Source organism: Citrus clementina, unplaced genomic scaffold (genome assembly GCF_000493195.1).
Source record: "Citrus clementina cultivar Clemenules unplaced genomic scaffold, Citrus_clementina_v1.0 scaffold_9, whole genome shotgun sequence".
Lineage (NCBI taxonomy): Eukaryota > Viridiplantae > Streptophyta > Magnoliopsida > Sapindales > Rutaceae > Citrus > Citrus x clementina.
In genome coordinates, this window is record NW_006261964.1 from 8,180,222 (window position 1) to 8,196,178 (window position 15,957).

Sequence of the window (15,957 nt, forward strand, 5' to 3'; positions counted from 1 at the left end):
TGTTGCCAATTATCTGGTTGCTCATCATAACATATTTAACAGCGGAGATGTTTTGTACTGTTTTTTAAAATATAAAAATTAAACAAATTCGTAATATAAAATACATGAATTAAACAAGCGTTCATCCTTTAATAATATCTTATGAGAGGTGCTATTCACGCGTTCAAAGATAGATACTTTTGCATTTTCTTTGACGGCAAAACACCAAAGTGATTTATTAATTAATTGACAAGCTATACCTAGACCATCCAACAATCTAGTATTATTTATGGAGATTCTTTACCTTAGTTTTATAGATGTTCTGCAATCCTCCACAGACCTTTATTTAAGTTACACGAGCATCACAATGGTTCCAGTAAATACTATTATTCCTTGACCATCCAACTGATATGTATATACTACATTAAAATTTTATGCTAGATAAAATTTAAGAAGTGATTTAATTAGGATCAAGAAAGGCTTAGAGGCAACGTGAATCACGTTTCTTTTTGTGGAATATATGCAACTATCAGAGATTACATTGAATATTTCCCTGTTAATTTATTCGATCATAGTGATTAGGTGAAACAAAAGATGAAATGACGGTGGCCTTTGTGCACAGATTAATTATCTAATCGAATGAGTAATGAAAAAAAAAACATTAATGTCTACTTTGGTAATAACCTCTCGAATAGTTTTATGATGCTCGAGTGGTTCAACTAAAGGTTCACATAAGAATAAAGGTCATATATAGTATACAAAAACTGAGGCAAAGAATCCCCAAATATATTATTTATCTTTTGGATGTCAAGGTATAGCTTTTTAGTTACTTAATAGTCACTTTGATTCTTAACTTTCTATATTTGGAAACCGAATTGAAATATTAATAGGGAAGCCTGCCGTATTTGATCTAGGATTGATACGCAGACTTTTTGAATATGAAGGACAAAATGAAAATAATTAATTAATTGTATTTTTTTTAAGTCCGTTAATGATTGTTTGTTTCTAGGATTAACCTTATTTAATTTGTTTTTCTTTTATGAGTTTGAATTCTATCTTTATTTTTTCTCTTCTGGTTAATACTTATATATGTGTGTGTGAGAGAGACATATAAAAATGAATTATCTACTCTCACTACTACAAAACATGACAAAGATGACATGTAATACATGACAAACATACTATTAATTGTCATCTATTAGTTTAGATGACTTTTATTTTCTTTTGGAAGTCATATATTATAAAATTGTTTTCACTTATGACATAAAAATGACTCACCACTAAATAAGAAGTCATCTTTAATTAATTAAAATGTGACTCTTCTTTTTAAAATGTGTCATCTAGTTTGTAGTATAAAAACGCCACTTTCCCTCTTTATTTTCTTTGTCTACCGCGAAATATCATTGTCTTTTTGTTTTAGCCTCCATTCTTTTATGACTTTCTTTCTCTGTAAAATTCTCCTTCGCCCATACAAAACATCTTCCTATCTTCTATTTCCAAGTTCCAAACTCTTAATTTCACCCATTATTTATATAGACCAAAAATCGTAAACCCTAACTGTTCACACATAGTCGAAGTGAAGACAAATTGAGAAGAAATCTGGAAGCTCTGGACCACACATGTTGGCAAGAAGATTATAAAGCTTGGGACCACATCACTATGAAGGAAATTGTTGAAGCATTCGACTACCTTGGATATTGGATTTTAAAAGTTTCGGTCCCCACATAAAGGTACTTTCTTTCCTTTTGTTTAATCATGTTTGAGAAAGAAAATGATAGATTGTTTGATTGTGGGTGGCCTACATGTGCTGTTTTTTTTTTCTTTCTTTGTCTAATTTACTTTATTTGAATAGAAAATGTTGACAATATGGATGAACAGTAAAATTATTTCTGGGGATTAATATTTTAGGGAAGTTACAAATTTGGTTGAATCATGTCATGTTCCTTTGAAATTTAATCAGTTATCAATCTCAGAACCTCACGACTTCTATTCTTGTCCTTCATAATCGTCAACTTGACCTCTCCTCTTTCTTTTAATTGGATTATCTTTCTTTTCTTTTCCCCTTCTCTTTTCTTTCATCTTATCTTTTACGAAACTGGGAAACCAAAAACGACAAGCGCCATGTGGGATTTGTTGCAAAATTATAAATATTTCAAGTTCTTCAAATAACTTAAAATTAATTTATATACACACATACTTTCTTATTAAAAAAACTAATGGAGAATTAATAGAATAAGCCTTTATATAATATTATGTGATATTACAATATTAATTAATCATTTCATCCTCTTTCCTTTAGCATCATATAGAATATTGTAAAATCTACCTATAATTATAATCATATTATTAGAATCAAAATAATTTTATTACTATAAAGAGATTATAATTTAATAGAGGATATAATTATAAAAATTATTATTTTAACTTATTTATTTTTAATACAAGTAATATAGAAATAAAGACATAAAGTATACAATTTAATAATTAATTACTAAAACATCTTGAATCTAATATATGAACAAATATTAATAAGAGAAATAATGTTAGTTTCAGAAATAGATACATATTTTTAAAAAATTCAGATGTTCATACTTGTCATCATATATATGCTTAGCACTTAATACAAATGCTCTCCACCGTAGCAATCCATTTTGTTGTGCTTTTGTGTTTAGTCCTTGACACTTCATGTCCATTAAGCTTTGGTCAATTTATTATGTTATGTACTTTGGTAAATTAATGTTTTTATTGATATTATTTTGATAGAATGATAATATTAAGGTCCTATGTTTTACTTTTTCTCAAATTAGGACATAGATACTTACGAGGAAGTGATGGAAAATATTTTAGAATGATATATTTATATTTTACATTCAGAATGGACAAATCTTGGATGTTTATGGATCGAAGATCAAAAGATTATGAGATTGGTGTTGAAAGATTTATAGATTTTGCAATGGTTCATGCAACAAATTCTAATCACATACTATGTCCATGTATGAAGTGTGGAAATGTGAAACATTAGACTGTTGATGAGATTAGGGACCATTTGTATTTGAATGGTATAGACCAAAGTTACAATAATTGGATTTTGCATGGAGAAAAGGTTGTTAAGAAGCTATCAACTACTAGCAACACTCAATCTACAAGAGAATTTGAAACAAGAGCCTTTGAAACCGAATCTGTGGCCAGCACTGTAGAGATGATTCAAGGAGCTTATGATCATTTTGAAAACAACCCTAAACAATTTGAGAATTTATTGGCTGATGCTGAGAAAAAGTTATACCCAGGTTGTAGTAAGTTCACAAAATTATCTGCATTGGTAAAATTGTACAACCTAAAAGCAAGAAATGGGTGGTTAGACCGAGGCTTTTCAGATTTGTTGAAATTGTTAAGAGAAATGTTGCCTGAGAATAATGAAATGCCTTGTTTAATGTACGAGGCAAAAAAAACCTTAAATGCATTAGGGATGGATTATGAGAAGATACATATCCAAATGACTGTATACTTTATAGAAAGGGCTATAAAGATGTTGTTATATGTCATAATTGTGGTGCAGCAAGGTGGAAGTTGAAAAAAAATTCAACTAAGATGAAGATTGGTGTTCCAACAAAGGTCTTATGGTATTTCCCACCAATCCCAAGGTTTAAAAGAATGTTTCGAAGTGTTGAAACTTCAAAAAATCTAACATGGCATGCCACTCAAAGGGAAACTGATGGACTATTACGTCATCCTGTAGATACCCCGGCATGGAAACTAATAGATCACTTATGGCCTGATTTTGGAGCTGAACCAAGGAACTTGAGACTTGCATTATCTGCAGACGGGATTAATCCATATAATTCTCTTAGTAGTCGATATAGTTGTTGGCCTGTGATAGTAGTGACATACAATCTTCCTCCATGGCTTTGTATGAAGAGAAAATTTATGATGTTGACATTATTAATTTCAGGTCCCAAACAGCCTGGTATGATATTGATGTCTACTTAGCTCCATTGATTGATGATCTTAAAATATTGTGGGAGGTGGGCATTGAAGCTTATGATGCTTATCGTCAAGAGTCTTTCACATTGAAAGTTATTTTAATATGGACGCTAAATGATTTTCCTGCTTATGGAAACTTGGCTGGTTGCACTGTAAAAGGATATAAAGCATGTCCAATTTGTAGTGAAAAAACATGTGCAGTTCGGCTCGGCCATAGTAAAAAAATGTCTTATATCGGTCATAGAAGATTTTTACCATGATATCATCCATATCGATTTCAGAAGAAAGCATTTAATAATGAAGAGGAAATTGAAATTGCTCCAGAACCGCTGAAAGGAGAAGAAATCTTGGCACAAGTTAAAAGATTAAATTTCTCGTTAGGGAAAAAAAAAAGTAAATAGTCGTGCAACTGATATCAATGAAATAGTTTGTTGGAAGAAAAAATCTATTTTTTTTAGCTTGATTATTGGAAGTCTTTATATGTTAGACACACCCTTGATGTTATGCATATTGAAAAGAATGTGTGTGAAAGTCTTGTGGGGACTTTACTTGACATTCCAGGGAAATCAAAAGATGGTTTTGCAACTCGTATGGATCTAGATGAAATGGGTGTAAGAAAAGAATTACCACCAAGAGTTGGCCAAAATGGAACAAAATTGCCTCCTGCGTGTTATACTTTGTCAAGGGAAGAAAAGAAAAATTTTTGTAAGACATTGTTTGAACTTAAGGTTCCTGATGGCTATTGTTCAAATTTTAGAAATCCAATCTCATTGCAAGATTTAAAACTCTATGGCTTGAAATCTCATGATTGTCATGCTTTGATGCAACAATTGCTTCCTTTAGCAATACGATCCTTGTTACCAAAACATGTTAGATATGTAATAACAAGATTTTGTGCTTTCTTTAGCAACCTGTGTAGCAAAGTTGTGGATGTGTCAAAATTGGATCAAATGCAAGCAGATTTGGTGAATACTATATGCTTGTTAGAAAAATATTTTTTGCCAGCTTTCTTTGATATTACGATTCACTTACCAGTGCACCTTGTTAGAGAAGTCAAACTCCGTGGACCTGTTTACCTTCGATGGATGTATCCATTTGAGAGGCAAATGAAAATATTGAAGGATTATGTACGAAATCGAGATAAACCAGAGGGTTGCATTGCTGAATCATACATAGCTGAAGAGGCTATTGAGTTCTGCATAGAATACTTATCTGAAGTTGATGCAATTGGCATTCCACCAAAAAAATACAGATCTAATGTTGGATTACCTTTACCAGGAGGATGTGTTGTTAGAATAGATCGTAAATTGTGGGTGCAGGCACATAGATATGTACTGAAAAATACAAATGAAGTTCAGCCGTATATCATGTTAGTAACTATTTCCTTTATCTTATATATATTAGTTATATTTTAATAGTTATAATCATTCTTATTTTATCTTTGATATCTTAGAGAGCATATGGAGTTCTTAAAGAAGAAATATCCAGCAAAGTCAAAGAAGAAAAAGTGGCTACAAGATGAACTTAATAGGACTTTTATATATTGGTTGCGTCAAAAAGTAATTAACTATATAGTTCATCCATAAACATTTTTTTTTGTTATTCTAAGATATTTGTATATTATTTATATACATTTTTATTACTATAATATAGGTTGAAATTCAACTTAACGAATCAAGGAACAATATCTCGGAAGCCTTAAGGTGGATTGCACATGGACCTCGCTTTGAAGTGATAAAGTACCAAGGCTATGAAATTAATGGTTATCGTTTTCATACCAAAAAACGTGATGACTTACGAGTTGTACAGAACAGTGGAGTCTATTTAGAGGCAAACACATTTCAGATTTCAAGTGCTAAAGATAAGAATCATGTGGTAGCAAATATGTTATTTTATGGAGTTATACAAGAGATATGGGAGCTTGATTACAACAAGTTCAAGATTCATGTATTTAAGTGTGATTGGGTTGAAAACAATCATGGGATAAAAAACGATGAGCTAAGAGCTACGTTGGTAAACCTTAATAGGATAGGCCATAAAGATGATTGTTTTATTTTGGCTTCTCAATCGATACAAGTATTTTATGCTGAAGGATCATCCCCAGGAACATATTTACAAATTTGGTAATCCTTCAATCTTTTGTGATGAAATCGGAAATAATGATGAGACTAGAGCTCGTGCAATGGTATCAAGAATGGAAATACTTGATCCACAACAGCTTTTGCTGTTTCCTTACAATACCAGGTTTGTTATTTTATTAATTGTATATAGCATTTGGAGTTTATTCTCTTTTTCTTTTACAAAAATATGCAAGGCTGATATTTATCATTATATATAGCAAACATTGGATGTTGATTGTTGTGGATCCACACAAATTTATAGTATATTTTTTTGATTCACTCGGTCATGAACCTCGCCCTAATTTGAAGAACTTTGTATCACTGTAAGTTATTGTCATTTTTTGTCAATTATAATGCATTTATTAAAACATGCTTGACTAAATGTGTATTTAATTATGTATCTTAAGTGCTTTCAAGATTTTTGTAGCAAAAATGGGAAATGCGAATCGAAAATCCTTTGTTTGGAAAAGGGTTAAGGTATATGAAATTGTACATATGTATGTTCAATTTAAATTTATTTACATGTGTAGATGACATTAATTAGTTCAAAATTTATGTGTAGTGTCCTCAACAAACTACAAATGTTGAATGTGGATATTATGTCATGAGATTTATGAAGGAAATAATTGAAAACCAGGCTGATTCAATAAAAAAACTTGGTAGTTATCTCCTTATCCTTTTAAAATTTATAGATTTCATAAGGTTGATGCATGTATTAATGTTGACTATTTTGTGCATGATATATAGTTTGTTGGACGAGATAATTTCACCCAAAAGGATATTGATAAAGTAAGAGTGGAGTGGGCAGAGTACATATGGCAGAACATTTTTCGCTAAATTTTGTAGCACAATGACTTTGCGAGGTTAGTAAATGAATAGGATTTATTATTTTTATCTACATCTTTGTTATTATCTTTGTTTCGAATAAGATATTAAAAAGTTTATAAAACTATTTCAATTATTTTCATTTTGTAATTAAGGAAGGTTCATCTAAAGGTTTCACTCTCCAACTCCCTTTGGCTTTGGCATGATTATTGGAGTAGCATGATTATTGGAGTAGCCAACTGGAGGGGTAGCTGCATTTTGTTGTTCTTGTGAAGAATGTAATACTGTTCTATTTTAAGAAAAAAGAGTTATGGATATCTAGTTACTTTCATTTGGAAATTGTAAATATAAAGAATATTTTTGGTATTGTTTGTCATGTACCAAATTTATATACGACTATTGCAATTGCTTGAATATTTATTTTTATGTTGTAGCTTTTCAAAAAAATTTATTGCAATAATGATGATGATGATGATGATGATGATGATGATGATAATAATAATAATAATAATAATAGATGACTGATTTTTTGAAAAGTAAGTCACTTATGTGCATAACCGTTATTATTATAGATGATTGATTTTTTGAAAAGTAAGTCACCTATGTGCATATTGAACACCAATCTGTAGAAATTTAGAACAACATTAGATGACTACTGCTTTTTGAGAAATGAGTCATCTATGATACTTATTAGATGACTCCCTTTACGCGTCATCTTTTGTATCTCGTTTTAGATGACTGTTTCAAAGATGACTAATTTTACTTCGTCATCATAAGATTAATTTAAACGTCATCTATGTTAATCTTTGGGTTTTTAAAAAAATACTTCCACATGTCAATTAATTAGTAATCGAACAATGACCCGTGGCCGCAATTGAGAAATTGAATTGTTTGCCTAAGCTGTAAGGTCATGTTTGGTTTGAAAAAAGGGGAGGAGAGGAAAAGAGTGGAATGGAGGGAAAGACAGAAGAAAGGAGTGGCGGAGAATAATGAAATTAAATTTCATTAGGGAAAGGAATTACAATTTTTTTCTTTGGACAAATTTATCCTTTGTCTTAAATACTAAACTATCCATATTAGTAATGAAATATAATTTAATATTAATACCAAACTTTTTTAATGTCAAAAAGTCTCAAAACAATTCATAATTTATTAGAATTATATATATAATTAAACGGCGGCCGATGAGGGTCTGGCAGCGGTTTAGCAGAGTTCCGACAATGGTCCGATGATGGTCCAGCAATGTTCCGACAAAATTCTGGCGATGTTCTGACAGTAGTCCGGTGAAGTTCCAGTGGAGTTCCGGTGGATGTCCAACGACAAATCGGCGGAGTTCCGACTACGGTTAATTTACATTTCTATATTTTCATATTAAATAAAATAAATAAGTTTATTTATTTTGTTAAGTTTCTTAAATCATTCATTAAACTATTATTGACAAAATAAAATTATAAATAATGATTATTAATGGCATTAAACAAGATAAAAAGTTGAAGAGTAATATTCGAAGCTTTGGTTTCTAACATAAGAGAAATTTGAATTCTTCACTCCTTGGTGTAGAATTCAAATTCTGCATTAGGATGGATGTTAAATTCTAATGGAAATTAAATTCATATATATTTTGTCCAACTAAACAATGAAAATAAAAATAGAATTTAAATTACTTCTCTCCTCCATTATCTCCTCCCAACCACACACCACCTAAGTACCAATCTTTTATTTTATTTTCGTTTATTTAAAAAAGTGCATGTAGGAAGAAATCAAGGTAAAGAATTTCCATACTTGGCTTGTTAAAAAGATTGAAGAACCCAAGTAGGGTGAAAAATACTATTTCTTTAAAGACATATATATATTTGTATAGATGTCACTTTTAGAAGAATACCCATAGTACATGTGAGAAATTCATTTACCTAATATATCAACTTAACCAACATGAATCCTATTTCTATTTATCCAAATTTGTTCAATGCCGCAGCTGCAGGCGATGCTGAAACCTTCAAAAGAAATACGACAAGCGATGAAATTGAGAGCCTGTTAACAGCACAGACCAAGAATACAATCCTGCATATCAACATCATATCTCAAAAAAGGAAAAATGGGTCAACCAAGTTCATTGGAGAAATGCTTGAGATATGCCCATCACTGCTGCTACAAGTCAATGCTAAAGGCGATACTCCACTCCATCTTGCTACGAAATTCGCCCATTCTAATATAGTGAGTTTTCTCATTGAAAGAGCAAAACTAGCTGCCTGGCAGATGATGAGAATGACGAATAATGAGAAGAATACAGCACTGCACGAGGCAGTGTGTCATGGCAACGTCCAGGTGGTGAAAATTCTAACGAAACAAGACCCTGATTCTCCATATTCTGCAAATAAGTACGGCAAAACGCCACTCTACATGGTTGCTGAGGGACGATATTCTGAGATGGTGATTGAATTATTAGAAAACTGCACATCAGTGTCCCATGAAGGTCCCAACGGAAAGACAGCTTTGCATGCTGCAGCAATGCACTTCTATTTTGGTAAGTTTAATTAAATTCCCGTTCAGTGGAAATTTCCATATTGATATCTTTCTATTAATTAATAGATTCTGTCCATAAAGTTCAAGTAAATACGGCATTTTAATTCATTAATAAATTATTAGTAGCCATAGATTTAATAAGGATAATTGTTGGATGGAAAATTCTATGATGCCGTAATTGAATTTACGGCATTGATGCCGTAACGAACGTGGACCGTTAGATTAAATCAACGATTCTAAATAATTATAATTCAATAAAAGAAATTGATTAAATTACATATAACCGGTTACAAGTCGGTTAAATATTATTTTAAAAGTAAAATTTTACCGGTTTAAAATTAAAGAAAGGGGGTTTGCCCATTACAAGAATAATATAATATAAAGGCAAAATTCAATCCCTAATCAATGAATTGCAAACGAAAGCCACACCCACCCCTGCGTAAACTTCCGTTCGAGTGCGCCGGTAGATTGTAGCCATCCTTGAGCCAATTTTCTGCCTTCCAACTGCTGCGTCTCTGTTGTTGCTGTCTCTGTCCTGGTTTGTTCATCATCACTTGTGCAAGGTAAGTTAATCCTTGGCTTCCAACTTTGAAGAGTCGAAGGTTTCATGTTATGCTAAGCAATTTAGTTCCAGATCTCTCATTCAATTTTATATTATCTAATATAATATTCCTTCTGTGCACAATTTTGCATCTTTACTCTGTTTTCGTCCTCGGGCATGATGTGAGAGAGAGAGAGAGAGAGAGAGAGAGGAGCATAGAAACTATAGAATGAATTTTCTATTTTTTCATCATCTCTCTCTCTTCTTTTAACTCTCAATGCCCGCAGAATTAAGCCAACATCAATAATCATGTCCTCTTCCCATTATTGTCCCCATCATCATCATTGTTCCCACTTCATTCCCACACAAGTCAAAATGCCATCATTAAGAAAGAGATTATTAGAAAAGCAAATTAGCCCTCGTAATTTCTTTCATGTGTATGAAATTCTATCTTAGTCATTCCAGGTATTTGTTTTGAGTGAAGGGTTGTGTTTTCCTTTCAAGTTTCAACACTTTAAAGACACTGACTTTTGGGGAATCAAGTATCTTAGTCCAATCATTTAATTTGCTACATCAAGCACATTTAAGTTGCTCCATCTTCTCAGCCAGTTTAATTTCTTTGCATAATTTTGCCGCAGTTACTCAAATTTTCTTTCCATTTTTTAAAAAATTTATTAGGATTAATTTGAAGTCCATCCATCTAAATTCAGGTTTTGCGAGAGACTTACCAGGTTTTAAAGTTGCTAGATAAAATGGGGGTAAATACCTTTCTATATCCCATTAGATATACCAAAACTCACTCTTGCCTTATTAGAACTAAGAATATAAAGAAGTGGAAGTAATTCTAAGTTCAGGAGCTTCTGTTAACAACATTATTCATTATATATATAAGAGAATCTATTACGCCATGACTAAAGAATTTGGGAGACTTTACACACAAATGAAAGTGCGGTAACCAGAGGTCAGGCTTTAGCCTCAGTACCTTTTTTTTTTTCTAACCCCTAATGTAAACTCTTTTGTTATGAAGTTATTTATTTTATATGATCTATCGCTTATATTAATATTGTTTGAAGGTTTTTATATGAGATGTGTCCCTAGATCACATCTGTTGATATTGTTTCATGATGATTATCATCACATTGAGGCATTTAAGATCTTTCCTCTGCTTGAGCCCTTGCTTATGACATGTTCTATGATTGGTTTCTTATTATATCCCGGAATCTGCAAATCTTGAAGTTTTTTTATAACTTAATTAAATGTGGTGTTGCTTGTTTTTCTGTGATGTTGTCAGATTGGTGGCAGAAGTTTTGATAATTTATAAAGGTGAGGTCCAGCAAAAAGTTTTGGAAATTGTTGATGTCTCTCCTGAACAAGTCAGAAAACTTTTAATTTAAGCTATTTTGCTGGTATTCTGGTTGCTTTTATGTGAAATTTTCATTGTTGGCCTTTAGTTCGTTCGAAGTAGTCAGATCTGACATTTGACCGCAAGGTTCATTATATCAGCTTTTTTAACTCATTTTACCATGAAAGCAAAAATTTTGGGTTTGATATGCTTTTGTTTATGGCCAAATTTTCTGCTGTATTTAGGATGATTTGCTGCTGTTTTTGGTTAAATTTTTCTTGTGTTTTGGGCTTCATTTGCTGCTGTTTTTAGGTTAAATTTTATGCTATTTCTGGGTAAATTGGCTGCTATTTTTCAGTTTATTTTTCTGCTGTTTTTAGATAAATTTACTGCTGTTTTTGGGTTATATTTTTTGCTATTTCCAGTTAATTTTTTCTGGTGTTTTGGGCTTCATTTGCTGCTGGTTCTAGGCTAAATATTTTGCTGTTTCTGGGTAAATATACTGCTGTTTTTTTGTTAAATTTTCTGCTATTTTTGGATAAATTTTCTGCTGTATTTGGGATGATTTGTTGTTGTTTTTGGTTAAATTTTTATGGTGTTTTGGGCTTCATTTGCTGCTGTTTTTAGCTTAAATTTTCTGCTATTTCTGGGTAAATTGGCTGCTGTATTTCAGTTTATTTTTTGGGATAATTAATTTCCATTAAATTTGGGACGTGTTACAAGCAATAACTGATTGTCATTAACTGATTGTCATTTTTTAAAATTTTTTAGGATAGAATTAAATTAGGGAAATGTTTCAAAAACTTGAGTGAAGAAGAGAAGGCTAAATTTAGAATGGTTGGTAGTGATATAGCACGGAATAAAGACAACGAAGATGATTTCGTGAAGGGAACTCAGAAAGCCATGGAAACTAGATGCGCTCCAGATCGTTTTGCAAAACTGGTAGCAAAATTGTCAGAAAATAAAAAAAAAGCTGTTGCGGAGTTGGGATTTGAAAGTCTTCTGCACATAAAATGTGGTCGACTGAAATGAGATTTATGTTCATGGTTGGTTCAAAATTTTGATCCATTTACTTCATGTATTTTTTTGCATGGTAAGAGTATCAATTTGTCGCCTCGAGATTTTGAGTACATTATGGGAATAAAAGATGGTGGAGTCGACATTGATGTGGATCTTGGTATTGATAACATAGATAAATTGAAGGATGAATATTTGGATGACAGTGGATACATTAAGCTGAAAACTTTAGAGTCAAAATTGGTGAATCAAAGGGAGGTGAATGATGACTTTAAAAGAAGCTTTGTTTTGTTTGCTATAGCTACAATTATTTTTCCTAAATCGGGGTTGAATTTAGCCCCGTATTACTTGGTTTTTTTGAAAGACACTAGTGCCATAAATAAAAAAAATTGGGCAACGTGGGCTTTTAAAGGGCTAGTAGAGGGCATACAAAAGTTTAAGGCAGGACAACATAAAGTTGTTAATGGTTGTGTACTATTTTTAGAGGTAATTTTTTTTAAAATGATTTCATCAATTTTATTGTGTTATTTTTTTTTTACTTTGTTTTGATCATTTTGTTAATATTGCAGCTTTTTTACATGGATTCTATATCATTTGCACGAAAATTTATTGATAAATCTTTGAGTCCAATAACTACATGGACAAATCAAGATGTAACTAACTTCTTGAGTTTTGTTAAGAAAAATGGCAGTTATGGGAGCTCAAAGGTATGACATCTTCTTTTTATTAATTAAATATTAATGTATCATATTGAAATGACATGTATTTAATAGTATGTGGCATTATTAGGTTAGTTTGCGAGAAATCCATCCTCAACAAAACACAGCCCAAGAAACATTTGATGGAATGAGTTGGAAGAATGAAGAATGCATACATAATTGTCAACATCAGAAGGAATTATCACTTGTTCGAAAAGATATTGGTCGTATGGCATTGGAGCTTGATGGTTTAAAGTATTCAATGGGTAACTGGATGCAGCAAATGCAACAAGTAATGGAAACCCTTAAAGAGAACTTAACCCAAAAGCAAGTTGAGCAGCAAAAAGAGAATAATGGCACTGCTGTTGGAATTACTTCTCCTTCTCGAAAGCAACAAAAGAACGACGAATCAAGCCATGAAATTTTAACTTTTGCAGAACTAATGAAGAGAGCCAAAGAAAGGCCAGATGGAGATGATATTGTTGAGAAAAAATTATTGGATGAGGAGATTGTTGAAGAGAAATATGATGAAAGAATTTTGACGGGTGAGTCAGACCTAAATGAGGGGAAGCGTACGCAAATTTTCTGCAATGCAGCTATACAGGTATTTAGCAATAAACTATGATATTCTTTTTTGCACAAGTAAAACATAATAGTGCATAGATGAGTATTAAGTTATAAATCATAATTTTTGTAGGATAATGGCCGAAATGAGGATTGTTCTGTTGAAGAGGAATCATCAAACCAACTTAGTGTATTTGAGATTAAAGATATGCGCTCCCGAAAGCGAAAGCCTGGTCCATACCAAAAATCGCCTTATAATCAGTTTCCCAAAAGACGAAGCAAACAAAATTTTTTTCATGACTCAATCACTCTACTAAATTCATTTTCAGAGGAAGATATGAAGTTGCTGCAATATATATTTCAAGGAGAATTGCCTATGGAGTAATTAGATTTTCTCATGACCCACTTTCCATATGTTATTATTTTTGCATTAACATTGTTATAGTTTTAATTATATTTTTGGATTCTTAATATAGTGAGCATATTATTGATGGAATTAGTTTTTTCGTCTCTCGCCAAGAGATGTTTTCTTTGGCTCCTAATACTTGGATCATTGACACAGTAAGCATACCTTCCTTATATTTAGTTTAATCATTCAATTTATTTATTTTCTTTCTAAGTATTTAAGTCTTCTTGTTTAATGGCTCTATTCGTAGGTCATAGATTGTTTCGTCAACTACTTGACAAACAAAGAACATGCAAAAACGAGCCTAGAGATGCGTATTTGGTATTTGCCCACCATCTTTTCGGTAAGTTGTAAATGTTATACTGTGAATTTTTTTACTGACAGTTGACCATATATGTTGATAATATACTAATTTTGTGTTTATTTTATGAGTTTTGCAGCAAAAAATAGTGGCAAACATGGCCTGCAATAAGAAATCAAGCATCGAAGACTTTGTCAAAAATCATAATATTCGAGATAAATACATGTCAGAACTAGCAGTATGTGAAAAGGTAAGAAATTAAATGCAAAATTACAATAAATCATGCCATTGTTTAAGACATTTAATGGTAATTATTAAAAATTATGCATTTGTCATGTAGATCTATGTTCCTATAAATGATGGCTCTGCACATTGGTATCTAGCGGTGTTGATTGTTAAAACGCAAACCGTTGAAATTTGGGACTCTTTACCTAATAATAGTTCGAATTCACATCGAGAGGAAATTGTTAGATTAATTGTAAGTGAAGCTTGCATTTCACCTGTATTATTACCAATAAATGCAAATGTATGCTGACTGTTATTATTATTATCACAGTTACAGGGACTCGATGAAGTTTTCCTCGATGATTTTTTGGGAAAATTTCATTCATGTTGGGATTTTTTTAGTTTTAAAATTTCATATCCAGATAATGTCCCAGTACAACCAAATGGAACTGACTGCGGTTTGTTTGTGATCAAGTTCATGGAGAGGCAGTGTGATCTATTATCTATAAAACATGTATGTGACATTAATTGTGAAATAAAACAAAAAATGTGTAAATCACACATAAAACTAGTAAATTGATGAAGAAATGAGTAAATTAATGCCGGAGTTGTAATTTGTACGAAGAATTTGTAAACAAAACAAAAACTTATAAAAATGACATAGAACTAGTAAATTGACATTAATTGTTAAATAAAACAAAAAATGTGTAAATCACACATAAAACTAGTAAATTGATGGAAAAATGAGTAAATTAATGTTGGAGTTATAATTTGTATGAAAAACTTGTAACAAAACAAAAACTTAGAAAAATGACATAGAACTAGTAAATTCACATTAAGTGTGAAATAAAACAAAAAAATGTGTAAATCACACATAAAACTAGTAAATTAATTAAAAAAATGGTAAATTAATGTTGGAATTGTAATTTGCACGAAGAACTTGTAAACAAAACAAAAACTTATAAAAATGACATAGAACTAGTAAATTGACATTAATTGTTAAATAAAACAAAAAATGTGTAAATCACACATAAAACTAGTAAATTGATGGGAAAATGAGTAAATTAATATTGGAGTTGTAATTTGTACGAAGAACTTGTAAACAAAACAAAAACTTAGAAAAATGACATAGAACTAGTTAATTCACATTAAGTGTGAAATAAAACAAAAAATATGTAAATCACACATAAAACTAGTAAATTAATTAAAAAAATAGTAAATTAATGTTGGAATTGTAATTTTCACGAAGAACTTGTAAACAAAACAAAAACTTATAAAAATGACATAGAACTAGTAAATTCACATTAATTGTTAAATAAAATAAAAATGTGTAAATCACACATAAAACTAGTAAATTAATGGAAAAATGAGTAAATTAATGTTGGAGTTGTAATTTGTACGAAAAACTTGTAAACAAAACAAAAACTTAGAAAAA

At 31.2% G+C, this 15,957-nt stretch overlaps 3 protein-coding genes and 1 long non-coding RNA gene across 5 annotated transcripts in view; all 4 read left to right on the top strand.

Annotated features, from left to right (window-relative positions):
• Positions 1-6,066: 6,066 nt before the first annotated feature.
• On the top strand, positions 6,067-6,917 carry LOC112098934 (sentrin-specific protease 5-like). Its single transcript, XM_024185688.1, has 5 exons — positions 6,067-6,204; positions 6,299-6,403; positions 6,488-6,557; positions 6,643-6,717; positions 6,828-6,917. The coding sequence occupies exons 1-5, from the start codon at positions 6,143-6,145 to the stop codon at positions 6,915-6,917; spliced, it is 402 nt and encodes a 133-aa protein (XP_024041456.1). The 5' UTR covers positions 6,067-6,142.
• Positions 6,707-7,144, top strand: LOC112098254. The gene is made up of 3 exons (XR_002905334.1): positions 6,707-6,739; positions 6,828-6,943; positions 7,061-7,144. It is a non-coding gene; the product is annotated as an uncharacterized LOC112098254 (long non-coding RNA).
• A 1,693-nt stretch (positions 7,145-8,837) lies between these two features.
• LOC18032330 (ankyrin repeat-containing protein At5g02620) overlaps positions 8,838-15,957 on the top strand; it is a 10,478-nt gene continuing 3,358 nt past the window's right edge. Inside the window, exons 1-2 of the mRNA XM_006420426.2 lie at positions 8,838-9,429; positions 10,803-10,807. Coding sequence (XP_006420489.2) covers positions 8,838-9,429; positions 10,803-10,807 — 597 coding nt within the window. The remainder of the gene's footprint in view (positions 9,430-10,802; positions 10,808-15,957) is intronic.
• Positions 12,088-14,756, top strand: LOC112100380. Of its 2 annotated transcripts, none has more exons than XM_024189754.1 (5): positions 12,088-12,814; positions 12,898-13,630; positions 13,724-14,151; positions 14,247-14,339; positions 14,437-14,756. In XM_024189754.1, the coding sequence occupies exons 2-3, from the start codon at positions 13,175-13,177 to the stop codon at positions 13,973-13,975; spliced, it is 708 nt and encodes a 235-aa protein (XP_024045522.1). In that variant the 5' UTR covers positions 12,088-12,814; positions 12,898-13,174; the 3' UTR covers positions 13,976-14,151; positions 14,247-14,339; positions 14,437-14,756. The 2 variants fall into 2 exon arrangements, 1 of the variants encoding a protein (XP_024045522.1); XR_002906737.1 differs by lacking the exon at positions 12,088-12,814 and having other exon boundaries at positions 12,829-13,630; positions 14,437-14,547; positions 14,638-14,756.

Coding starts and splice junctions, on each gene's coding strand:
- LOC112098934 (XM_024185688.1), top strand. CDS start 6,143: ATGGTATCAAGAATGGAAATACTTGATCCACAACAGCTTTTGCTGTTT. Junction 6,404..6,487: donor TTGAAGAACTTTGTATCACT/GTAAGTTATTGT, acceptor ATGTATCTTAAG/TGCTTTCAAGATTTTTGTAG. Junction 6,558..6,642: donor TTGTTTGGAAAAGGGTTAAG/GTATATGAAATT, acceptor ATTTATGTGTAG/TGTCCTCAACAAACTACAAA.
- LOC112100380 (XM_024189754.1), top strand. CDS start 13,175: ATGAGTTGGAAGAATGAAGAATGCATACATAATTGTCAACATCAGAAG. Junction 13,631..13,723: donor TCTGCAATGCAGCTATACAG/GTATTTAGCAAT, acceptor TAATTTTTGTAG/GATAATGGCCGAAATGAGGA.